This window comes from Coturnix japonica, chromosome 5 (genome assembly GCF_054131305.1).
Source record: "Coturnix japonica strain WE chromosome 5, WE-NBRP24, whole genome shotgun sequence".
Lineage (NCBI taxonomy): Eukaryota > Metazoa > Chordata > Aves > Galliformes > Phasianidae > Coturnix > Coturnix japonica.
Genome location: NC_140667.1, coordinates 14,856,096 through 14,882,081, shown reverse-complemented (window position 1 = coordinate 14,882,081; position 25,986 = coordinate 14,856,096). Strand labels below are relative to the sequence as shown.

The 25,986-nt window shown below is 41.6% G+C and overlaps 3 protein-coding genes across 7 annotated transcripts in view; 2 read left to right on the top strand and 1 right to left on the bottom strand.

Annotated features, from left to right (window-relative positions):
• The window catches only part of USP47 (ubiquitin specific peptidase 47), a 47,051-nt gene extending 44,327 nt beyond the window's left edge, over nucleotides 1-2,724 (top strand). For all 4 annotated transcript variants that reach the window (XM_085548464.1, XM_015863986.3, XM_015863981.3 and 1 more), the window contains 3 exons: nucleotides 438-485; nucleotides 571-701; nucleotides 1,310-2,724. In XM_085548464.1, the coding sequence (XP_085404590.1) occupies nucleotides 438-485; nucleotides 571-701; nucleotides 1,310-1,484 (354 nt within the window). In that variant the 3' untranslated portion in view covers nucleotides 1,485-2,724. The remainder of the gene's footprint in view (nucleotides 1-437; nucleotides 486-570; nucleotides 702-1,309) is intronic.
• A 2,245-nt stretch (nucleotides 2,725-4,969) lies between these two features.
• Nucleotides 4,970-22,214, bottom strand: DKK3 (dickkopf Wnt signaling pathway inhibitor 3). Of its 2 annotated transcripts, none has more exons than XM_015863990.3 (7): nucleotides 21,986-22,214; nucleotides 19,985-20,122; nucleotides 19,454-19,537; nucleotides 10,618-10,710; nucleotides 8,704-8,848; nucleotides 7,621-7,777; nucleotides 4,970-5,513 (listed from the first exon to the last, which is right to left on the bottom strand). In XM_015863990.3, the coding sequence occupies exons 1-7, from the start codon at nucleotides 22,175-22,177 to the stop codon at nucleotides 5,267-5,269; spliced, it is 1,056 nt and encodes a 351-aa protein (XP_015719476.2). In that variant the 5' UTR covers nucleotides 22,178-22,214; the 3' UTR covers nucleotides 4,970-5,266. The 2 variants fall into 2 exon arrangements, with proteins under 2 accessions (XP_015719476.2, XP_015719477.2); XM_015863991.3 differs by having other exon boundaries at nucleotides 4,970-5,510.
• Nucleotides 22,215-22,340: 126 nt separating this feature from the next.
• The window catches only part of MICAL2 (microtubule associated monooxygenase, calponin and LIM domain containing 2), a 155,362-nt gene continuing 151,716 nt past the window's right edge, over nucleotides 22,341-25,986 (top strand). Inside the window, exon 1 of the mRNA XM_085548429.1 lies at nucleotides 22,341-22,786. The gene's annotated coding sequence lies outside the window, so the exon portion shown is untranslated. The remainder of the gene's footprint in view (nucleotides 22,787-25,986) is intronic.

Genomic DNA, 25,986 nt, shown 5'->3' with positions numbered 1-25,986 from the left:
TTCTGTGGTTATGGTAGGAAGTGTGGCGTATGTAGATGAGGTTAAGGCATTCATATTTTACAGCTTCGTGTGCTCACCTGCTTGACTGCCATAGTTTTCATTTGGTATAGGGAGGAAACTACTGGACCTAAAGATTTATCATAAGGCAGTTGGTGACTTTGTGTCATGGATTATATTAACCGTTTCTATCTTATTGTTGCCTTGCTGTGAATTCAGGGATGTGATGAAACTGCCACACCAGGTGTCACTTGTCTGACACAGTGGTAATTCCAAGAATTTGGAAAGTGTGTACTTTGTCACTGTCATTTTGTACTAATCCTTTAGATCACCTGATGAGTGTGTTAGTCAGCTTCTAGATTTGGGAGGTCTGTGGGCTTATGTAGATGCAGCATAATGTTATCGAGTAGTATTAAATCTACTCTTTTTTCACTCCACAGCTGAGTGAATTAAGTGGAATACCCTTAGAAAATATTGAGTTTGCAAAGGTAAGATCTTTCCTTTTTTCCTCACATTTTATTGGTGTGAGTATGTGATTATGTAACTTTTTTATCGACAATTACTTCTTTTTAGGGTAGAGGAACATTTCCTTGTGACATTTCTGTCCTAGAGATTCACCAAGACTTGGACTGGAATCCAAAAGTATCTACATTGAATGTCTGGCCTCTGTACATTTGTGATGACGGCGCAGTAATATTTTATAGGTACATACATTATTACTGAATAGTAATGCCAGAAATCTCTGCTTAAGATTTGAGGGTTGATGTAATCAACAGAAGCTTAAACATTCTACTTGTTTTCTAAAAGGAGAAATGCTTGTGTGACAAGGTTGAAAACACAGAACTGTAGTATTTGGGCTTCTCAGCTTCATACGAACCTGATTATTTACTGTTTGGGTTTGCTTGTTTTAAGAAAATAAGTACTGTTCCCTTTTACTCATTTCTCTCTCTCACGGCTAAACACAGAAGTAATTGCTGTTCTTGAGAGTGTATCTGAATTTCATCTACCTGTTGGTGTTGTGATGGAATAAAGAACAGAGGCACAATTACCCACAAAGAGTGGGTGTGATCAGGTAGATGGAATATAGTCTCTGTTCTTGCTGTTTTCTGTTGGGTCTGCTGTAAGAATACTGAATAAAAGGAGACTCGGATTAATATTAGTTACTGGAGAAGAAAAGCATTTGTGTGGAGTATTATGTTTAGCTCAGTTTCGTGGGTTTTTTTTAAGCTGCACCAGTGAGGGGGAGCTAAAGAAATCTAACTGCTGTTGTAGTTAATGTAACATAGATTTCTAACGTGTATTTTCATCTTAGGGATAAAACCGAAGAATTAATGGAACTAACAGACGAACAGAGAAACGAACTTATGAAAAAAGAAAGCAGCAGACTCCAGAAAACTGGACACCGGGTAACCTACTCCCCTCGTAAAGAGAAAGCACTAAAAATTTATCTGGATGGAGCACCAAATAAAGATTTGACTCAAGACTGATATTTGCTATAGCATTTTCCCTGGGGAATTTTTTTTGTTTAAAATAAGAAGGTTCTCTACTACTGTGTAGTGCCATTACGGCAGGACACTCATTAGGTGTAAAGCGCTGACACCAGCACTGGTTGGGCTGTGCTACCAATCAGCAGCGCAGTGCCCCGTTGGGTCGCTGTTTGACTTGGAATCATGTTGTGCACTATAGTCAAATGTACTGTAAAGCTAAAAGGGATGTGCAAATAAAAGATTAGAACCTAAAAATGGGTGGGGTGGGAAACGAGTGGAAATTTTTGAGGACAGTATGCACATAGTAGCTAGTGAAACTAGCCTCAAACAGGATACTCATAGCTTAATAATAAAAGCTGTGCAAAGGCCATGAAAGAATCCTTTTTGTTTGTTTTGCTGATACACACATTACCTCATCTGAGAGTCTGAAGCAAATGTTTAACACCTTGGTTCTCAAAAGCAGCAAAAAGGGGTTGAAGATGTGATGGAAGGACTCCAGTTGTGAGGGCTGAGAATATTCTTCCACCAAACAGGTGCTCTTAGAGGTCTGTCTGAAGCGGCCGGCGGGTGTTGGTTCTTTTTGCAGAAGTGCTGTTGTAAGGTGAACTGACTTTTAGCAGCTTATGGAAACTGAGCGGCTTTATGATATTTCATCCAATGTGTAAATAAAATTTGCCCTGTCCATTTAACAGAACTGCAGTTCAGCTACTTTCCATGGTATTTCTTTTCACATATCAACATCCACTGTGTACGTTTGAAAGCGTAGTTGCCTATTTAAATTTGTATTTGTTTTGTTTGACAGTGCTGGGTACTTTAGGGTTGTATTTCTCTGTGTTAATTAAGCTTTTGTTCTGTTTAGCTACTTTTTTGTACATTTTGGTTTTGAGACTATTACAAGTTTGCATCTTGTCCACTCGTTGGAAGTTATTTTATTTTTGCCTGGAATTGATTCCATAGCTCTATGTAGTTAAGTACTGGGGCAGCCTTTAACACCTCAGCATATAAACTTGGTAGTTCAGGTGGTGGTGAAGAAAGTGATGCAGTCAACGTGCAAAAGCCTAGGAACAGCCATTTTTCTTGCTTTGGTCCATAAAGATCAATAGAGAACAATTCTTCTTAGTTTTCAGAAAACCACCTAATTTATAACAATCAAACGATTTTGGTAAACTTTTTCATGCCAGATGCTGTTTACAACAATGAACATGCCAATAAAACATTTGTTCATTCTGTTGTGTTTTAATCATTAAATGCTGTGGGTTTTATTTGAAGAATGTCAGGATTACTTCATGGAAATGTGCTTTCTCAAGGCCATGGCAGAGTTGTAAGCCTGTTTGTACACGTGTGTATATTCATACACACTCCATACCCAGTATTGTGGGAATCGTATTGTAGCCTGTCTGCTGTTCCTCCAGGCTTTTTTTCACACTGTGTTAAGTTTCCTTTCCAGAATTAATTCCTTCTCAGTGAAATTATGAGGGTCTGAATACAGCTGGCTGCTAAGTTTTGCTACGGAGAGGAAGGAGGAGTTGGAAGAACTGAACATTCAGTTTCCTGATTGCTGAGATGCAGCAGTGTGAAAAGCCTGAGGAATCCAGCAGCTTGAGAGCCAGGCACTGCAAGGGGGGATTCCCTCATTCTTCCTTTTGAGCTGTACCACCTCATCTGACATCAACAAGTCAGAAGTGGAGGAAGCATAGAGTGCACACCATCCTGTACGTAGAGTAGCTTCATTACACTTCCATTTATGTGTGTAAATAGTTAAGTGTGTAAATAATCTGCCGAAGTTGTTTTTGAAGAGGGAGAAGTGTGGCTAAGAAAAGAATTCCAAAAACTGCTTTCTTAGTCCTTAGCCTCATTTGGGAAACTTGAGTTGAATGTGCTTATTGGAAGCTTATTGTAACACTGTATGTCTTGATAAAAGCCTGGATAGTGGACCGAGGGGCATCCTCACAATGATTTCCTGTTCAGTGGTGAACTTCCCTCTGTGTCAGCATCTTGGAATACATTCTGGATTGTTTGGGGAGATTTGCAGCGTTTGCTTTACATTCTGATCAAGTTTGACTGCATTTTAAAGAAAGAAAAGACCCTCGAGTTTCTGATTAAATTAGTTTTGCAGAGATTTGATAGCAACAGGTGTTATTAGGGACTGAGGCACTGGGAATCTTGAAGGAAGAATTGTCTTCCTTCATAAGTAGGGTGATGTTTATGGGTAATCCTTGCTCTCTTGAAGTGCTATTTTAGACCAGGGAAATTACAGTGAAGTTTAATTTATTTCCATTGTATGGATGAATTGGCTCTAAAGTACAGGAATTACACATTTTAGTTGGGACAGAGAAGAAAGTTCAATGTGAACCATGTTGGAGAGCATACGTGTGTGTGTGTACATGAGTTGGTGGTGGAAAAGAGTCCTTGAACTGAAAGGCTGTTCTCATGTAATGTCCTTCTTGCTCCTGGTGAAAACGATTCACATTGATTCCAGTGTCCAAGGAATTTGTTGAAGGTCTTGTATAGACCAGAAGTGGTGAGGGGCTTGAAGGCTAGCAGTGCAATCAGTAACTGCTCATTGGTTTATTGGTGCTTGCTGTATAGATTAGCTGTAAGCAGTAGAGGATGCATTTGGGAAGAAGCTTTGATAATACATGGCTGGAGCCTTGTGACATCTTTCATCGTGTCCAAATAATGAATGGTGATGTCAGTACTCCTAAAAATCATTAACAGTGGAAGAATTACCCTTGGGGGAGGGGGAGTATGTTCATCAAGGGCAGAATGCTGCCATATGTGGCACAGTATTTAGTTACAAGGCATGGCTTGCTTGTAATTGCAGTTAAGCTCCTGTCTATGTATGTGTGGAACAAGTATTCACTGTAGGAAAAAAAAAAAAAATCTATACACTTTGTATTCAGCCTGTTGAGCTGTTCTGCAGTTATTAATACTTTATTTGGACATTGAGAGACAAAGCCCTGAACTGTCAAGTTGAAAACTCCTTTAAAGAAGCCAGTTGTTCTTATGTGCGTGTTTGTACGTAAACAGCATTTGTTATTTACATGGAAAATGCCATAGGCTACTTTCCTAATGGAATAAACCTTATGCAGTGGAAGAATCCAAGGATCACTCTATATGGAAGGGCCGAACTGAAGGGATGCTCTGTAACTATGGAACAGCAGTTCTTATGGTGAAGTTTGATGCTGAACAGATGATCTCCGTTATACACAAAAGAAAAAGAAGAAACTCTGGGTATATTCATCAGAAAGGGTAAGCATCCCTTCTTTCCATCTTTCCTCCCAGAATGTGTGATGGGAGGGATGTGACAGCCCAAATGTGTATGTTGTAGCTTTACCTGTTGCATTTTAAAAAGACAAAAAATCGCTGAAATTGGAGACTGAGGTGGTATAAAAGGGGTTCTTAGTCCAGACAAATAACCTGAAGTGTGTGTACAGGAAATACTTAGCAGTTGTTTCTGTAGGCACTAACAACTTGAGATTATGTATGCTTAACGTGGTTTTTAATGAGTACAAGTAAATACGTTTATTTCTGCTGTACAAAGGAAAGTATTAATCCAGAGGGAACACCGATACCTTTCTTATTTGTCTTTGATGGGAGGTTTGGTCCAAAGATTGAGTGAATTCAACATTGATTTGAACATGCAGGTTTGGTGCACGAAAACAGATGCTCAATGAAGATGTTTATTGCACTTCTATCCAGCAGTATCTGTTAAGGATTCATGTAAGCGAGACACTAGACAGAAGTTTCTAGAACTAACTAAACTGTCTGGTGCTTGAACATCATATTTCACCTCCCAGCAATGGGTCATGAGCTGGGTCATGCTCAGACTTCACACCTGCTTGGTCCTCCAGCCTTTCTAATTCTTTCTGCACTTCCTCAATGACGCTGCTTTCTTTGTAATCAGAAAGAATATCTCTGGTCATTAAACCGATGAATGGCATCTCATCCATGGTTAAGTGTTCTTCTTTTTCATTATTTCTGGTTTCATTGGAGGACAGTTGACACACAGATGTAGTACTGTGGCTGCTGGAAAAAGAAAGACATCTGGTCATACAGTGCATCTTCTCATGCTCTTTTTGCTAGTTCTTAATAAAATTCATAATATCCTGCCCTGTAAAAGCATACTAGTTATGTAAAATTGTCAGATCCACCACAGATGACCTTGTAAACATCTCATTGCTGTGTTCTTCGCAGCTGGAAAGTTGAGAGTTTTCTACATACAGAGTGAGAATTGAGTTGCTAATTGCAAAGCGTGTTTGGTACTAGGACACAAGGTGGCAGTGGATGTCAACACAGCCTGGCCCCTCTGCCAGAATCAGTCATGGTTAAGTCCTTTTCCTTAATGCAATACTAAGGTCAGAACATTGTCCACTTTAAAAGAAGCACAGACAGTGTTTGTCATGAAACCACAAAGCTGAGAGAACCGAGTGCTGTCTATTTGGATCTGAATAGACATCTATGTGTATTTGCTGCTGCTTGCTTGAAAAGTGGCTCTGCTTGCCTGCGAACAGATGTCCCACTTGTGATGCAGGGGATTTCTGAAAGGAGCAAGAATGATTTAGTCTTGTTAGCAGAGGAATAGAATTCTATCATCGTGCATCTTTGCACTGCATAGGACAGCACAGAGTCACATGTCCCTGTTACTGTGAGCTAACTGCTACGTGTGCCAGGCACCTCACAACAAACGTGCTTGAAGCTGCAGTCTCTGTTTCACTAGCAGTCGAGGGTAAATGGGTTAAAGATGTTCTTTAGGCTTAGTCTGTGTACATTTTAAATTGTGTGTTCTGCTTTTGAGGCTTTCTGAGACTTTCATTTCTGGGAAGATAACCCAAGTTCTCTAGGATATAATCTAGTACTTTCAGTGCATTTTTCAGTTACTAGTAATATTCAGCCAAGAGTCATTTAAAGCAGAGATGAGCTCTCCCTTTCTCTTGATAAAAATACATTCTCTGAATTCACTGTTCAGGTTCATAGTACCAGCATTATGTTGCTGTCTGAGCCATTGGCAGGTGTTATGCACAGTATTTATGATAGCCCTAAACAGGTGATTCTTGTGGCTGTAGCTGTATGGTTCTGTCTTATTCACTTCCTAATTGATTTCTGACCTGAGTTGTTCTCCTTCCTAGATGTAGGATCTGCTGACATATCTTCACTGAGGTGCATGGTACTTTACCTGCTTTCCGTGTGCTGAATGGATGGGATCAGTTCTGCTTGCTTCCTTAGATCCCATATATGAAACTTTACTACCTAGCTGCTTTTTGTGCATAAAAAGTAGAAAGAGTTGTGCACCAAAGAAAGATAATATTAACCTATGTATAGCCTACATTTCTATCACAGCTTTGCTGTCTTGTTAAAAGCCAATGTAATGAAATAAGCAGTTTGGCAACAAACTTGAAGAACTTATTTTACAGGTAAAACATGTAAGTCTTCCAAAAATGCTTTTATGCATAACTTCAGTGCTTTCTTTTTCTCCTCATGAAATCACTGGTGATGCAAATAACTCACCTTTTAAAGATGCATCAAAGCCATGATACACAAAAAGGTTTTACCTTCTAGCAGAAAAATATGGAGTCAGTCTATATTCCCTGAAACTCATGAAGATACTGAAGAGGGAGGTCTGCACAGTGTGAAGTTTTTCAGGTCTGAACTGCAAGTCTAACTAAAATGTTAGCAAAGCCAGATTTTTTTTGCTGTGCTAGAAATAACCTGTGAAGCTGATCCTTGGTACAAAAACATGCCTGTTTAATCCTACTAATGTACTAAAATGTCTTGTATGCTTGTAATATGAGCAAGCAAAACATCCAATAGAAGCCTAGACTAACAGAAGATTGCTGGATGAGGGCTGCACATGGAGAATGAAATTGGAATGGTATTTGATTTACTAAACATCTGTTAGTACTTTATAAATTAAAATGCAGTAGAAGCCTGATGCACAGACTTCATTCACGTGGGGAATAAACCTTTGCCAAACTCAGGCACTTCTGTACAGGACAAAGCATAAAGGCTGAAACAGTTTCGAAACTAGTGATGAGAAAAGCCATCACAACACTCTGTAGTGTGAAAGGGTCAGCAAGTTCCATCTGTGTTAGAGGAACCCAACAAGCACTTCCCTTGCTCATGTTCCGATCTTTACCTCTGAGGTTGGCAGATCAAGCCACTTGCACATGGGCATCGCTCTAGTACTCCGTCAGGTTCCAGTTCCCAGGTGATCAGGTTGAGAAGTCTGTTCGAAGGATCATGGCAAGGTTCACCTTCTTTCGGTAATGGAGTGCACACAGGAAACAGCAGTTCTGCACACCAGAATGAGTGAGTATTATGAGAAGTTGTTAACTGTATGCTAAACTGAGATGAGCTAATCTTTAATATATGTACAAGATATTTAAAAAAGTCTTGATGTCTTTTTAAGTCCCATTGCAGATTAGGGAGCCATAAATAAACATTCATTCCACTGGAATGGGGGGGGGGGGGGGGGGAGGGGGAAACAAGCAACAATATATTAAAGTATCTACCTGAAGTAAAAAGAGATTTGGAATTATATCCTGTTACTGATAGGTTCAAGTGGCCTAGGTTAAAAGCTCTGAAGAACCAGTAGGCAGAAAACAGTAACAGAAGATGGGCCCTGACTAGGCAGGATTCAGGACTGATGTCAGGTCTGGTATCTTGTTCTCTTTCCTTTCTCCTGTAAGTCAAGTTTCATGTTCCTGTGTAGATTGACAACATAATCTGGAACATCGTTTCTCCTGTCTATCCAGTCAGCACTGCATAATGCTGTGCCCTGGAAGGCTCAGAGCAAGCTTACAAGTATGAAGTACAGCTGTAGTCTGACTCGATGCCCTGCTTCCTTCAATACAAAACAAAACAAAACAAAAAAAAAAAAAAACCTACTTAATCTCATTAATTTCTTTCATAGATTTAAAATTCTGGTTTTTGCTGTACTGAGTGAAAACCTGATGCAGAACTCTGTGACTGCTAAATGAGGCATCTTTTGAGGCAGTAGGTTTTTGTGCCTCTCCTACTCTTCCCCCTCAATGTGCACTAGGCTTTTCTTCTACTATTGTACACCTCTGTCAGGTTCATTCTTGCTCCAAATTTGATTAAAGCTTTTATAATGAAGTTAAAACAGTGCACATCCCAGGCCATAAATGTTGAACCACTTCACCTAAGCAAAAGAGCTCAGTTATAAAATGAATGGGATTAAAAAGCAAAACTTGTGTACCTTTCTGAAAAGCACAGCAAGTTCCTGGGTTGCAGTCGTGTTGGTTCTCACAGATGGTACCATTTTCTCCTCTTGAAGTGGCTTTCCTGCACTCACCCCAAACACAAAGCTGGTCTCCGCAGCATTCAACATCCCGTGAGCAATGCTTGCGAATGGAAAAAGCAGATAACAAAACTTTCGCTGTAGCACTAATTGCCTGCCTCAGCAGACAGGTAAGCACAGATTTAGCTTCTGGAGATGGCTGCTTAGATTTCTTTTAAACACGTAGCTGCAGTATTCCTACTGTTGGAACAGAATTCTCAAGCATGTATAAAAGTATTTGCTAGGTGGGCACGTCCTCATCAGAGCAAGGGTGTCCCTTCTATACTCCTGTGCTTTCTCTACTCCTATGCATTCAATCCTATGGAATCTGAATTGGTTTTTAGCATAGTCATAGTCATGGTAATTGGTTGGCAGCCAGGCGTCCTTCAGTGTCCTGTACTTAAAGACAACCTTTTGTCATCATGAGACTAATGAAACATCACCAGTGGAATACTATTCAATTCAGTCCATCAGTTACAGTTTGTTCGGGAGTGCTGGTAAAGAGCAATGGAAAAAAAAAAAAAAAAATCTTAGCCAAATCTAATTCTTAGTTGCAATAAGAACCAGACTCCATTTGCACCAGGAATCTTATGAAAATATCTCTGTGGAAAAAAAGCTCTGTGAAAATGGAAAGTGCAAATCTCAAGCTGAACACGGCATTGACTGACAGTGGTCCCAGCATTTCAACTATGTGCACGTAATAAATCAAGCCAGTAAAAGCGCTGTGATTTTTTGTTTCTTCTTTTAGGTTTTTGATTATAATCTAAGATTCCTGATAGGTCAGCGTTTTCACAGCTTTTTTTCTGTCTGTGTAAAGCCCTGTCTGGGCAGCCGTACAGAGTCTTTGCCAGCGAGTCCCACAGGAGGTACACAACCCAGGGCATGAGGTAGGACTGCACTGCTAATTATGAAGGAAAGTGTTATGTAACTGTTGGAGGTCCAGGTCAGGGAGTTGATACAGGTACCTTCAGTCTGAGCTCACTTTGCAACAGGAGTATAGCTAGGACCAAATCTGTGCTTTATGCTACAAATGTTTTAGTTTTCTCTGCGCTGCTTAGTAGAGCTTTTAGTTTCTATAACATCCCACCTGGTTTTTAATTACTCCATGCTAGTGTGAAAAAATGATCGTTGCAAGACAAAAAGAATAAGCTTTTTTAGTGACAAGGGCTTAGAATTCAGGCCTTCAACTTGACTAAGTACTGAATCCGCTGAAGCCAAAACAGCTCTTTGAAACAATCAGTTTGGTATTTTCACAATTTCGGGAGGGATTTTCATAATCCAATTGACTACATAATCTTACTGCAAGGTTTGCTTAGCTGTAATTTAATGGCCAGCAAATGCTTCATAGAACAATTTGTTTCCTGAAAGGCCTTCAGCAGGACAGAGGTGAAAGGGGGCAGTTAGGTAAAGCCCTTCTTCAACAGACTGCTTTTAAATTGACTTTTCACCACAGAAGAAGCCTGGATTTCGCAGGCACTGTTACCTGCAGGAGGTAATTCAGCAGCCGTAGCTATTGCCAAGAATGTTTCTCAACTGAAAAGATGGGGATTCACCGCTTCCTTTGGTTCAAGGATTGAAATAAGGTAAATGATGTAAGAGGATCACATATGGTGACAGCTGCACTACAGCACTGCATAAGTTGTCAGTACAGGGAGGAGTTCAGACTGCTGCTCTGGGAATCAGAAGCTAGAAATGACCAACTGTCAGCCAAGCCTTAAGAACTGGCACACTCTTTGCCCATTCTGGCTATCTCCAGGGCATTAGTTTATGCTGTCCTTGGGCAACCTAACAACCCAAACTCATCAGGATGAGTAGAGTAGTTTCAGGACTTACCGTATGCTGGGTTTTACAGGGCTGACACTTGTACTCAAAGGTGGAGAACTGGCAATATTTTCCTGTGTCACAGTCTTCATCAATGATGCACTCCTGAAAAAGGGATAACAATGTGGTTTACCACCATGACAGGAAACCAAACCTCTTGTTGAAACTGCAGGTCTTGGCTGATTGTGTTTCTTGTTTGGGAATCATGAAAAACAAACAAACAAAAAGCTGCCTGATTCTTCATACAACCCCAGTTCCTTAACAGAACAACGTGACTGCAGAGCACTAAGTGGCTTCACTTGATCTCAGAACCTCAGCAGCACGGCTCAGTTCCCTAAGCAAGTAATGAGAACCCCAAGGTAAAAGGGAGATGTGTGCTTTTCTCCTTATAACTTCTTTGCTGCCATTTGCGATGCGCAGGTAATTTCTTCTCAAGACACCAAAACCAAAGGAGCTTTGCAGAATGTGAGCTTTTAGGCAAGCAACAATTTCTGTGCTGAAAAATGTAGTGCTTCTATCCATGGCATTGGAGACATTAAACATTCCTGGGGATGTTTCCCAGAGGTCACCTCTTAAAAACCAAGCAATTATGGAATGTATTTGCATGGCATGTATTTTCACATGGAATTAATTTCTCCAGGCTCGAAACAATGTAGGCAGGAGAAGAATAAAGCCGTAGTGCTGTTTCTGCCCAAGTCCATTTTACTGCACGTCCCCTTGTTTGTGCCATCATAAAGCTGATGCTTTTTATTACTGGTCAGTACAAAATAATAAATAAATAAATAGTCTCCAAGTTCTCTGCAGAAAGCACTTGACTGCCTGTTAATGTTAATCTCGCTGCTTCTCAAGTCAGTAAAGTTACATCTGAGTTACATGCTTCTAGTTACAAAGCTGTCACTTCAGCTGTGTTAAGAGATTAGTGTGACTGGATTTAGGTTGCTATAAGTCAGCATAATGCTTTTGCAGCTTCATTATTCCAGCACAGAAATAGCATGTTCTGCTTCTTTGCTTTTGTGCTGCTCCACAATCAGGTGGGTCAAACTCCTTATGTTATATTGTCTTTAAATGTTAGTGCTTCCAAGTTAGCAGTTGGCCTCTTCTTCTCAGCTTCCATATTCTCTCTGGCCAATTTTCTATCTGTGTAGCTTTGTCAGCTTCCTTCATGAATCCCCTTGTATAAGCCATGCTCAGAATAAACCATACGATTTCATTCCCGTTACGCCTGCTTTCAGGCAAACATCCAGGTCTGCACAGTCAGTTTTTCCAAACGTCCCTTTCCACAGAGGAGAAATTTTGTCATAATTATTTTTAAGCTTATGGAATAACTCTCTCTACCTCTACAACCAGCTAACAGTTAAGTTGCAATTCTCCAGCTGCTGCTTTCTCTTGCATTAGTGAATCCCTTTTCAAAGGCCTTTTCCCCCTCTAATCAAATCATATCCCACCAGTTTAAACCACAGATTTTCATGAGCTTTTCAGCTGGGGAAAAAAAAAAAGCCCTTCAGAGTTTCCTTTCCTGGCACATAACAAGCTTGTTTCCATAGACCCTCTTAGAGCTATAAAAAGTTGTGCCACACTCCAAACCAGCTTCTTTCACTCAGATTTTATCATCCATAGTCAGTGTAAAACACTCAGCAATCCTCATGTGTGGGTCTGCGTGTGTAACCGTTTCTCTTTTTGTTCATTCTTTCTAACCAGGCTGCAGGCCTTTTCTTATCAGGCTACCTTGAGACTCAACTGCTGCTAAATAAGAAGCATCACCATCAACTGCAATGGACTCTGAGCATATCCACATCCTTCTGGAATCCTGCAAAGTGAGGTATCATTCAAAACACTGTTTTTGCAGAGGCAATGGTGTGTAAACTGAGGAGAGGGAGTGTGGCTTCTGACATGCAACAAAGCACAGAAGGTGCGAAGACATCATAAAGACAGAATTAGCTACACTTTTAATGATGTATATCTGTCTGAAATCTTTTAAGATATTATCCCTGTTTATTTAACCTAGCAGCAAAGGAACGTGCTCATTGAGAAGTGCTCAATAATAACACAGAGCGAAAACAGGGTTGCCTGTTCATGAATGAGTAACTGGTATACACACACCACAGAAGCCAGGATGGAGAAGGATGTGATATTGTATCCTACAGTGAATGTCCAGCAACACCTGTAGGCAAGTTGAGGGTTAGAATTTGTCCCAAAACCCACAGGGAAGGGGAAAGGGAGGGAAAAAAAATAATACAACAAAATGCTGAAGTGGTGGAAATGGTTCCTTGTATTTGAAGTAGACTTTTGAAACAACAGCTGCTGAAAGAAAACTCACTTGTCTGGTCTGAAACAGATGCCTGAGTGTGAGAAGTGATGTAACTGGCTTTGACAAGGGTATTTTCCTTCCTACTTATTGTTTACTTGTGCATGGAAAGGTAGAGAAGAAAAGTTTTCTTGCAGCCTGATACAACAATTTACACCTCACCACTCATGTGCCTTTGACCTAAAGGCAATGTAGCCTGTTTAGGCAGACTGTCTTTGACTGGTGGAGTGCAGCCAACTGTGGTTTGAATCATGTTATCCTCTGCCCGTATCACACACGAAGGATAAATAGGGAGAAGCAAAGAATGTCCCATTTGAATTTATTAAAGCAGAACTACTCATACTCATACTACTCATACTACTCATATACTTTCTTGCAGAAACTCTCTTTTATTTGCAGTGTTTATCTGGTTTCTGCTGCTCACTATGGAAACCTCAGCCATCCCATCTGCTGGTGATATATTATGTACTGAAATCATGTTCATTTCACTTTGCTCTTTTTTTTTCCCCTTCGTTCCTAATTAACAACATATTTTTAAACACCTTAAGCGTAGTCTGTAAAATTCTAATTTTACATGACAATTCTGACACTGACTTTAAAAATAACAGTAGATTTTAAATTAAAAGCTTAGATTTAGCCGTTCTGTTCCCTCTGGCCATTCATCCTCCCTCCCACATTCTACCAAAAAGTCCCTCTTCAAAGATAATTTTCTATGAAATTTTCTCTTCACTCTTCGTATCTTCAGCTACGATTTGTCTGGGACAGGTAAATGTCTCCCTGGAATAAGCTATGCTTTCCTTCCAGGCTCTCAACACTTGACTTTAGTACCCAAAGCAGAGGAAGAAGCTGTTAATGATGACATTCATACTTTCAGTGGTGACTAATACATTTTACAGACCTAAACAGACCACTAAGGTTCAGGGGGAGCATATGGAACAGAAAATGTTCCTGTGGGTGAGATGCAACAGTAGCAGAGGAGCTCAGTAGCTGTTTTACACCATGGTACACTGACTGCTCGCTCTGACATGACAACATCAGTAGGATTCAAATGGGAGAAGTATTTCTTCTCCTCCCTTTGTGAGCCATGTGGCCTACTTTGCTGTCTTTTTTTGGTCCAGCTGTGTTTTGTGATAACAAAGCTTCTGAGACTAAGAAAAAGGAGAGACAGGCTTTTTTTTGTTGCTTTTTGGGGTTTTTTTTTGTTGATTTGTTTTCTTTGCCTTGGCACTGTCAGTATAGCTGTAAGCCCAAACAGCCCATTTTGACAAAGATTTTATTCCTAAACCTCTATGGCTTTCAAATTCACAAGCCATAAAGAGACAAAGATCACCGATACCACAAAGGTAATGAAGTTTTGTCAGGCCTCACATAACAAAGGAAGCAGAGCTAAAATGATGGTTGGTTCAGCAATTATAGAAACGTATTCTGGTAAGACCTGGAAAATATGCTACGGCACCTCTTACATTCTGCTATGACAACCACACTCTAAAAGCTTCTCTAAACAAAAAGCCCTTTTGCGAGTTTCTTAAATCTCCTAATATAAATTAACTTCCTCTTCAACGTAAAACTTACTGTTATCATCCAAACATGGAAGCTAAAGATCCCTCCCAGCAAGTTCCAGGGCTCACTGCATTGTATCTGTGAGATGACATAATTTTAACCGTAGCTGAAGTGCTCCAACAAAAGCACTTGCTCATGTTGAAACTGGCATTTCTTAGCAGTTAGCACTTCTAAGAGTTACTTTTGTGTTTGCATATCCCCTTCTAGTTTTTGTTTTAACTTCTACAAACCACTTCACGTTGGGCTGGTCTCCATTACTCCAACAGATGGCAAAAACTGCTGAGTAGTAAGGAAAAAACCATAAAAAACTATTTTATATCCTAGATGTATTACGTACATTAAAAAAAAATATGTCAGAAATGCACATAATGGAATATTGTCTTATGGAAACAGCACCAGAATTTGAACTGCAGTAGTGTTCCAGTTCCTAATCTCTTAGTTGTCTAGACAGAGCACATAATGCATTCACATTTATTGAGATACGAATTAATTTGCCTTGAAATATCTCAAAAACTCTGTAATAGTTTCCAGCAGAGCAAACATCTTGCTGCTGTCCTGCCAAGTACACAGTGCTCATAAAAACAAGGACTACTGTTAAAAAGAAGGCATTCTGAAAAGATCAGACACGAGTTGCAAATTATGGTATTAATCACAATCCAGAGCTGTGTGGAAAAGATGTCTGTTTATCTGGCTCTTCAAGAAGAATGTGACTTCTGAGATCAAAAGCAATACATAAAATAGAAACCATTCCCTCAATTTTGCCTTAAAATTCTCAAGACAACTAATATCACCCTTTTCCTTTTCTGCTTTCAAGAAATCAACATTTTAATAGGATAGAATCTCTGGCTCTCCACATGGTACTGTGTAAATGAACGTGAAGTATGTGTACATGACAGAAGTGGACACAACACAAAGGCATCTAAGCTTTGAAGGTTCCAAAAGCAACCAACAGCTACGTTCGCCAATTCTGTCAAAAAGCCTAGGGCACTAATTTAGGGAGGTTGTAGTCAATAACCTACCTGCCACCAAAATACATGTAGGAAGTCCACGGCTTTCTGTTTCATCTACTTGCAGCGCAGATAACAGCAACCCTGTCACAGATCAGACCCTTCTGCTCTTAATATTTCAAGTCAGAAATAAAACAGAATAAAATAATTGTATCCACAGCTTCAATGAGTAGAGACTGTGGGGGAAAAGAAACTACACACAAAAGCAAAACAATAAAAAATTCCTGACAAATGCTTTGGGATACTGAGAGAAGCAATGCCAAGATGCTCTGTCAGATCATGTTTTGTTCATTCACAGTGAAAACCATGCAGTAATTTAATGGCAGGTCCCTCTGCAGAATTATTCACTTTATTTTCCTCCCTCTCTGTGTTCTTCTCAGTAAATAATATAATAATCTGATCCTGGCAAGACTAAGTACAGTTTCTGCAAATGCTCCTGAGTAGAAAACAATGTAATGTACTTATTTCAATCTATTTTGCAGTGTTATTGGAGGAGGCGTATCAGGAGAACGATTCCAATTTGCCAGGAAGAAATAAATAAACACAAACAATAATCTGGCAGTGAATTAACTTAGTCTGAAAATTCAGATGTAGCCACTTAAGAAAGGAGCAGAAGTCTGCGTGTGCATGTGGATGTAGCCTTTGAAATATGTTGGGCTACATAATGCAGTAGCTATCTGCAATAGCAGAGCTCTCTTCTCAGCCCTAGAGCAGGCAGGATGGTTTATAGCATGACATTTCTGTTCTTTCCTCCTGTTTGCCAGGTGTACCGTCAGCAAGGCAAGATGGCAGAAGTTCCAACAAAATCTTCCCTTAGGCCTTCCTGCAACTCAGTGCCACATGACCCACGCCATTATTTTTCCTTTGTAAGTATTACAGGGGCTCTGTGATTAGACAGTTACAGAAGCACAGTAAAGCTGTGCTACCAAGTTCTATAGTGACATTATGCCTAAGTAGTTAGTTAACCATATAAAGATGCAGGCCTCATTAAATGGTGCATTCTGAAACTGCATTTCTATGTAGGCGTCTCTTCTCTCTACAACTGGCAGCTACAAAGCTTCCATGATTCACTACCAAGCTATGTAGGTTTTGACAATTTATAAAATCCGGAGTAGCTGTACACAGCAGGGATGTGAAACATCTTTATGACATGATACAGCTTGGCCATTTAAAGCAGATTTTGCTCTAGAAAGCTCTACCTTGCAAGCTGATGGGGGAACTAGAACCCCAGAAATTAAATACTTATTATGTTATTATTTTCTATTTCTTCCTATCAGAGTAAAGATAAACCTCTTACTTAAAGGCTTACGAATACTTTAAATGGTCATTAGAATGGGATGCAATGTATTCTAACCTATGTCTACAACTAAACATTTAGGACTTTGGAGCTTTTGTTCTTCAGTTACTTCCTTAAATTCCTGTATCAGGGTCAAGCCATATATAGTCAATAAAAACAAACACAATTACTTCCACAATGCATCAAATCAGCTTGTAACAGCACAGTGGTACTGTTCTCACTGTCAGAGCCACAGCATTTCAGACAGCAGAAATAATAGCTTAGTGTCATAGGGCTTCTCTCCTAAGGATCTGAGCATTTGAAATGACTGATCAGCTGCTGTGTTTGCAGAAGGCAGGGCCAAATTCACCTGCGTATGCAGGCAGATACCCATCTGTCCACAGAGAGAGCAAACATCTTACACAGAACCACACTGGAAGCACCTCCCTTCACACTCCCACAAAAAAAACTAAGCATCACACAAGATGACCTTTACTTTCTACCCAATGAGAATGTGCAGCTGTGAGCTGAAGAGCTTCTGTTTCCAAGGCCCAAAGGAATGCTTTTTACTTTGCCAAAGCCCATTGATAAGTGCATGACAGTCCTGCAGTTCCCTGGTATACTCTCCCTTAATATTAGCATATTTAAAAACCTGTTTTGAGAAAGAGGAATTAGGTACAATAGCCTTGAGTTAGAAGAGAGTTTATATAAAGTACTGCTCAGAATACAACTGAAAAGGAAGGAAAACAATCTTTGCGCAGCAGATCTTACCAGTTCATATTTCATTTCCTTTTATTTTTCACTTTTCATGCCTCATTTTCACTGGTTAGGCTAATATATCACAACTGAAATAGGAGTCATCAACAAACCAGGAAATATTTTCACATCACAATAAGGAGCACTGTTACTTTACATTCTGTACTCAGTATTTACTGAGTTTTCTCCTGGAGCTACTACTTTCATTTGGGTGTTAGGCTATGTTCCCTATGATTCTATGAAGTAAATCTGAATATTTGAGCCTTAAACCTTAAAATCAAGTGAATGTAAAACCCTGCACAGACATAAAACCGTGCTACCTATTGCCTGCTGGATTGAAGCCTGACATCTGTGCTGGTAACTGTCAGGCCTCACTGACATGTGAGAAAGTGAAAGTTGGTCTGGGAATGTAAGTGGCGCCTCCAAATAACGCAGCACCTCTCAAGAGCTGGGTCTTAGTGCCAGAAATGGCAAGAGGCCTTGCTCATCTGGAGGCTCAAAATACTGATAGTCTTCTAACCAGCAAAATACTATCAACCAGCCATTCAGTAACAAAGGGCACAGTCTAAAGAGAATACCTTTATGGTGCAAAGTCAAAAAGAAATCCTGGCTGAGGAAGGAAAGGGAGTAGGAGAGGGGGAAAGATTATGCCTAATGTTATTCTAATAGTGTATCCCCACTATATGTATGCATATATACATATATATATATGTATATTTGTATTACAGAAACGTATGCTTGCATCTGTTTTCAGAGTGATATAGGGTAGTACAGGCATTTGAAAAGTTGTCCCAATTTATTTTCTGTGAAGCTGCTTTTCTAGTGCTGGATTTGACTCATCAGTATGTGGACCTATGAAACAGGTCTGGCTTTTTGCATTCAGTTTCCCTACAAGCATAAAAGTTGAATTTGTGTGCTAGCATGTGCCTATTGCTTTTATTTGGCAGAATGAAAATAAAAACAAAAACGCTGTTCTAAAAAGTCACCAATCTGGAGGATGCCTGAATGGCTTCAGAACAGTCGGCTGGTTCCCATTGGCTGCCTCCTCTCAGCCTCTGCTACCAAAATTTCTGTCATCAGAACAAAATGTCAGTATCCACCCGTATTCAAATGACTGTTAATACTTAGAGCTACAATTAATTACACAAACCACATGTTGTGTTATATTCTTTTCATCCAAAAGTGTCGAAATACTGAGTTTATTTTCATACAAAAATGTGGGATCATCACTTCTTCACTTCGCAAAGGTCCTGGGCCTGTATTGAGGACAGGAGCTTCTTATTAGATTCCTGTTGTTAAGCAAACGTACCTGGAATTGCAAGACTTGGGTAAAGAATATTCTTTACCTTTTAATTTTCTTTGTGAACCTTTAGACAATCATGTTTCCTGGAGTAAAGGGAATTGCCCTCTACTCTCCCCCTCCCCAGAATGACACTACACAAAGAGCTCTCACCACAAGGCTAAGCTGAAAAGCAAACAGAGAGTATTTTTTCTGCTGATCCTCAAGACAGAAAATATTTATTTTCTAAGTGTTACAGTCTATTGAGGAATTTCTCCATGAAAACCAAAAGCATGGACAGGGCCATTTGTGTAGCACTGCTATACCATGGGTTTATGCACAGTCACTGGAAAGGGCTGAGTAACTATTTTTACTATTTAAGTACAATTGCTTACATCTGATGAACAAATTCAGTATTCAGATGAAGCACCTCAGCCACAAAGTAGAATCTCTCCTTTTATTTTATAATGCAACGTTCTTATATTAAACTAACGAAAAACAAAAACAAATTACAGTAAAATCTGACTGCTTCCACCTGGTGGTTTTCTGTGTTTTAAACCATCTGGAAATACAGATATATCACATCACAAGTTATTCACGTTCTGCAGAATTATGAACTGAAAGTATTTGTTTAACTTTCATGAGGAAAATATGGATTAACTTACATGATTTCTTTTGTTTTCGCCATCCTTTATGGATGTAATAATTGTCTCAGAAAAAAATGTTGATCCAGTTCTGTTATCTGTAACCTGATAAGACACACGCAAAAAAAACCAAGAAATTAAGCTGCATTTATTATAGTCCTTTGTCACCCTGAGTCCTGTATTCCCCTATAATTAAACCTTGCCCGCTTTTCCCCCATTTTTCAGGCACTCAGATAAAAACCTTAGTTGAGGGGAAAGAAGAACTACTTAAAATGTCACCATAACGAAGATGAATGAGAGATGATCATTCTTTTATGATATCTGTAATTTCCCTACCTGTGTTCTCTTCAAAATAATTATTTCACACTAAACTTTATGACATATAGCCCTAAAGTAACCAGTCAAGCAAATAATAGACAGTAAGACCCCAAAGTAGTCATCAGCGGTGAAGTTTGTGCTTCAAATTTCTCCCCAAAACATGCAAAATTATTTTCACTTTTGAAGAAAAGGCCATGAGGATGAACACCTTGCTATATATATGTTCTCACATACCTTATCAATTTCTTGATGAGTCTGTACAGTTTTATTGCCAATTCTGGTTTCTGTGTTGGACTCATTATGGTAGGTGGGAGGTAAGTTTTCCAAGTTTACTTCTGATAGTTTTTTTGCCCCTTCTTCTTCAGCTTCCATCTGCCAAATGGAACGAACTGAAAATTAGCAGCAGTCATGCAAAAGAGAACAAGTAACATTTCTTTTCCAGCCCTCAGTAACACCCTGTTTAATTGTGTGATGCTGTTACTATAGATCCCGCTGTATGAGAGTGCTTGCTCAGCTGTTTCAGTCAGCAAACACAGCAGCTCTTTTCATGGACTACAGAAACACTGGGGAGCTAAACCTCTGAGCTCTGGACATTCATAGTAGAGCTGAAGTCAAAGTCCTGTGAGGAGAAAGTGTATTGAGGTTAGTGATGACTTGGTATCTGCACAGGCTTTCTGTTTTTCCCAGAAAAAACTGAATACTTCAGTCCTTCCCACATGACAAAGAGGAAAAATATTCTGGCAGGACAGAGCCACAGCCAAAGCCCCTTGAAGTCAACAGGAGTCCAACAGGTCAGGGTGCACACAGCCAGAATTTCATTCTCTCAGTTCCCATTGTCTTTGACAGATGAAGAGATGGGAAGAATACTCTCTGAATCAGAAAACAGAGTGAGCACAGCAAAAGGGCAGAGTCTTGTAAACACTACGGACCTGGATCAAGTTTATTCACTTTCATAATTTGTGATTTCTGTAACAAATCAGGAAACACCTCATCTCCTAAACACTGCAACAGGCTGCACAGGGACGTGGTGGAGTCACTGACCCTCAAGAACTGTGTGGATGTGTCAGTGAGGGACATCATTCACTGGGCAGTGTTTGTGGTGGTAGGTGGGTGGTCGAACTGGATGATCTTAGAGCTCTTTGATTTAGAGCCTTAATGATTTATGATGAATTCAGCCAGAGTGAAGGACAGAATTTTTCCCAAGACAAAATGTCTCTTTTTGGTGATACTTCTAAAGATAGTTGCGAACCTCCCTAAGAGCAAAGCATTGGCTCAGTAACTGAGGCGACCTTCCCATAAGGAAGACACAGATTATATCTGCTCTCACAAAACTCAGAGGATCCATCTTTGTGCTGTGTACAGACCAGCCCTCAATCCAGAACAAACATTACCTATAGGCATGGTAAAATCAGCAGAAAATGTTGCTATGTCCTTATTTTTATAACTAAGCAGAATTTGTGCATTCCGAAACATGTTTTTGTTTAAATGGTCTGTCTCAATGTGTTTACAGGCTCCACGAGATGGATGACTGGAGCAGACTTAGCCAGCAACCACCCAGATAACTGTAACGGGTCAGAAATGATCTAATTACAGTAAACAAAAGCCCGTGTCCCTGGTGGACTGCGAGTAAAAGGATTTTTGGACTCTGCAGTTTTACTAAGTGAAAGAGAGCGCCTGGAAGGGAGGATCTGAATGCGATGGGAAAGAAAGCCCAGCAGCGAGAGGAATGTGGGAGTGAATGTCGTGACGGCGATGCGAGGCAGTGGCTGCGGTCTGGCGTTTGCTCCCAGCTTTCAAGCAGGTCCTGTTCGATTCCGGGCAAGTCACTTGCGATCGACACATGGAATGAGGTTAAAAATAAGGCGCTCCCCCACATACTTCTAAAGGATTGCCGTAGGAAATGCAAGGATTTCAGTCCTTGCTGGGGATCGCCTCAGCTCCCGCACAACACCATCATTTCTCCGCACCCGTCCCCTCGCCACGTCCCATTCCCTCCCTGCCGGGTCCGCTCGGACACCTGCCCGCAGCTCGGCCTCACGCTGCAGCAGGGGGTTCTCCCAGCGCCACCCGCAGCGCGCACCACCAGCACAGCGCCAGCACGGAGCGCGGACAAGAGCCGAGCTGCAGGGTACGGCAGCTTACAAGGACGGGAAGCGCTGCACGAGGCGCAGGGGGAGCTCGGGCTGCAGCCGGGAGCCCCGTCGGGGCACGCGCTGCGCCGCGCTCCTCGCTCACCTCCTGCACGGCGTTGTGCAGCTTGTGCTGCGTGTCCTCCATCAGCTCCTCCACCTCCCGCAGCATCTCTCCCAGGCTGGCCGCCCGCCGCCGCCCGCCGCTCCCGGCCGCGGAGCAGCACAGAGCCGCCAGCACGGCCGGCAGCAGCAGCCATCGCACCCATCGCAGCCGCAGCCCCGCTCCCAGCCGCATCCCCGACGCTCCTCAGCCGCCGCTGCCGCTGGTCGCTGCGGGCTGCCGGCGCGGAGGCGGGGCGGACGCGGGCGGCTCCTCTGTGCCGGGTCGGCCCCGCAGCCCCCCGCCCGCTTCTGCATGGCCCGGCCCCACAGATGGGCGGGAAGAACGCGAGCGTGGCGAGGTGCGGGGGGATGCTGAGGGAAGCGATCTCCGTGGGGTTTCCCTCAGGGACGCAGAGCTTGCTGTCGGTTTTTCGAGCGGGTTTAATGCAAAGAGGATGGAGGGAGCTGCTTCACATCTCCGTTACGCATCTTGCTTCCCCGTCTCCAGCGAGGTGGCTCAGCTGCTGTTATCAGCGCTGCCATCGGCCGCTTCTCACAGAGCTGATATGTCCGGCAGCTGCCTGCCCAGCACCTCGGCCTGCACGATGGCTTCTTGTCACACTTGTTTCCTCAAAAACTCCAGACAACGTCGTCATTTTGTATCTGCGTGCATCCTCCCCTGCCTCCATGCTGCTTTTCCTCTGCCTGCTGCACCCCATGGATTCCACAGACTGTTGAGCTGTGTGGTGCCAAGAGAAAACAGCCCCGTACACCTCATTTAATTCTGGAGCCTGGAGGAGAGGTAACAGTGAGCAAAGTATTTTTGCAGAAAATATATGTTCTGAAAATGTGGCACAAATGGGTTATTTCAGTCATCACCACTATAAATTCCACTGTTGGCACACTGAGGCTTGCTGCAGAGTGCTAACAGAGGGCAGCAGACATGCTTAGGGCCCATGTCTCCAGAGGGAAGCCCTTCCTCCAGCCTCCCATCCACAGCGCATCACAGGGAGGTAGAACTGGTTAGGTTGGAAAAGGCCCTTGACATCAGTTTTGTTTGGTGCCACAGAAGGTCTCCTTCTGGATATGCCCTAAATCTCAGTGTACCAGTGCGATAGTGGGTTTTTTTTGTTTTGCTTTTTCTTTGAGAAAATCTTCTCAGACTATGACATTTGAGTAATAAAATGCGTTAGGAAATAATAAATTAACTTTATTCCATCCCAGAGTCTGTAAGGCTTAGGCCAGACTCAATACAAGAACCTTACATTTGATTGGAGGTAAAAACGCCACAGTGAATGCGCTCCTGTCAAAGGCAGCTGTCATCTGAATCAGTGATTCCAGAGAATAGAAACCGCCTTCTGCTTGGATGGATTGAGAGACAAAAGAGCACGTTCTTGCAAGCAGCAGGGTTGGGAGTTGTGCACGTTTGATTTATTTCTTCCCACACATTGTTTATTCATTGAAAGGCAGTGCATTATAGTGCATTATATCCTGTGTTCTGTGTTGCAAGCATCTGCTGTTTTGCGTGTTTGTTTACCATTTAAATGAGTTCTCTTCCCTTACCAACAATTGTACTGTGAACAATCGATCAATTAGCTGCGGGGGGGAGAAAAAATAGCAAGTTGTCTGGCCAACCTATGAAAAGAGGCATCCCTCTGAAGTGTTTAAGTATAAACATCATACAGCAATACAACAAAGACCAAATCTTTTACCAGCAGGTAAAAGTTCAAGAAACTGGAAGCCTGTATCCCACACTAAAGTAAAGTGGAGAGGATGAGAGAGGCTTAGCTGAGCTAAGAAAGGGAATTAAGAAGTGATGTTAGGAGTTTATTGCATCTTGAGCCATATGTTTCTTGGCAGTTCACATGAATTTCCCCTGTGAAGGCTGTACCATATGGCTGCTGTCAAGCTGACACTGCCATGGGGTCACCCACTACCAGGCTGACCCCAGCAACTGCAGAGCAATTTGTGAGCACCCGCAGGAGGTCACTGCCATCTCTGTCACCCTCTGCAGTACTTCTTTCTTTTACTGTCCAGAAGAGCAACATGCCTACACCCAAATACCCGTTCATGGCTTTTGGCTGGTGATTTCGTTGTGAGGCTCAGAGGAAAGCTGCCCAGTTGAGGGATCACAGAATCACAGAATGACCCGGGTTGGAAGGGACCTCAAGGATCATGTAGTTCCAACCCCCCTGCCTGGCAGGGCCACCAAACATACACCTTTACTAGATCAGGTTGCCCAGGGCCCCGTCCAACCTGGTCTTGAACACCTCCAAGGACGGGGCATCCACAACCTCCCTGGGCAGCCTGTTCCAGGGCCTAACCACTCTCCTAGTGAAGAACTTCCCTCTAACATCCGACCTAAAACCTAAGGGATGGGTGGTCTAGTGGAAATGCTGAGCCACGGCCTGAAGCAGTGATTGAGCACCTGGTGGGAAAGCAGGGCCAACCCAGGGGAGCTCAGGTGAATGCAATGCATCTGAGTGTGTGGAAGGGATGGAGCAGGATCCACCCCTTCCAGACCTCTTTTAGGTGTTGGTAGAGAAGGTGTGGGTATTTTGCTGGAGATCCCTGCCTACAGGTTTTCCAGAGGTGAGTAGTGTTTGTTGTTCCTCCTTTCCACCACCACCCCCCTCTTTCTCTTCCTCTTTCCTTTGTTTCCATGCCTATGGCTGCTGTGTTTGGGCTTGTTCTCACTTACTGCAGCCTAGGATTGTGTCACTCTGCTATTGCTGCTGTACTTTCCATCACATTATAGCATTGCAGGTGGTCATAGCTGGCAGCGGATTGTGCTCTGGTAGTGGTGAGTCCCTGCTAAGAGCAGCTTGAAAGGCCAGGTGCCACAGCAGCCAAGGGCAGAGTGGAATAACAAGAAGTGACAAAACGAGTGCTTATGGCCTAACATAATTTGCATGTTAGTACTACAGTCTTGAAAAGCATTGTGTGGTATCTAAGGAGAGAGTTTAGGAGATAAATGGATTGCTTTAGCAATACAGTACTAGTTAGTGGTATTTTATGGGCAGATAAAGATGTGATAACAGTATTAAACATGTCCTATTTTTACTGAGCCTTGTTCTATAGGAACACTTGAATTTATAAAGCTCTGAGTTGTAGTAAGAAAAAATATTCCTACCCGCTGAGGCTTTCCAATATAGAAACTTGTAAATGTCAGAACTGAATAACTCTTAGGCATGAAAAACCACAGAGTTAATTTGCTGAGTCAGTTCAGTATTTAACTTTCTGACCTTCTTCGTACATTAGGCATATATCAAACTTTTAAACTTAGTCTGAGGTAAAAGAACTTTCAAAAAGAAATACGGGAAAAAAAAAAAGTTATAAAAAAATGGATTTACTGTTCCTAGAAAATTCTAATTTAATAGTTTTCTGGAGTTGCTGTGTTTCTTTCTAGTCTGATTTGCCCTGTATTTAGTTTAAGATGCAAAGTTGTGAGACCTTTAAAAACACGAGAGCATCGCACAGAGTTGATTGTAATGGTTGTGGTTAACTTTGCACTACATCAGAACCAGCGTAAAGCAGATGTAGGTGAACACCTTGCGGGCCTTTATATTGTAGGCTGAAGGTGAGATTTGTGATCTGATAGATTATTATTTATTATTTTTTTAAGGTAAGCAAACAACTTGCTTCAGTTTCATTTTAGCTGTGAAACTTGGAGTTGCATCACCTACTTTAGGCCTTATCGAGCCTGATCCAGAAATTTTCTGAAACTATATGGTCACTGCTAAGGACTTGTGAAATATTAACCTACCAGTAAAGCCTTTGTGAGTCTTTTCCAAAGCAGCCATCATGTGGCAGCTGCCATCTATTCAGGAAAGACACGGAATTATGCAAATACAGTTTTTTGTTTGTTTTAAGGGCATGCTATTTGGCCAGATGGCAGCTGTGCATTTGAACTGTGAACATGCTTTGATCTCATTATTTTGTTGCTCCATAAACTGTATTTTTGATTTGAGGGTTTCCTGCTTTTATCTGGGGAAGGCCTGA

Excerpts from the sequence above, each read along its gene's own strand:
- DKK3 (XM_015863990.3), bottom strand. The coding sequence starts at position 22,177 with ATGCGGCTGGGAGCGGGGCTGCGGCTGCGATGGGTGCGATGGCTGCTG. Across the intron at positions 20,123-21,985 it reads TGCACAACGCCGTGCAGGAG|ATGGAAGCTGAAGAAGAAGG; the intron begins GTGAGCGAGGAG and ends TCCATTTGGCAG. Across the intron at positions 7,778-8,703 it reads TTGCTGTGCTTTTCAGAAAG|AACTGCTGTTTCCTGTGTGC; the intron begins GTACACAAGTTT and ends TCTGGTGTGCAG.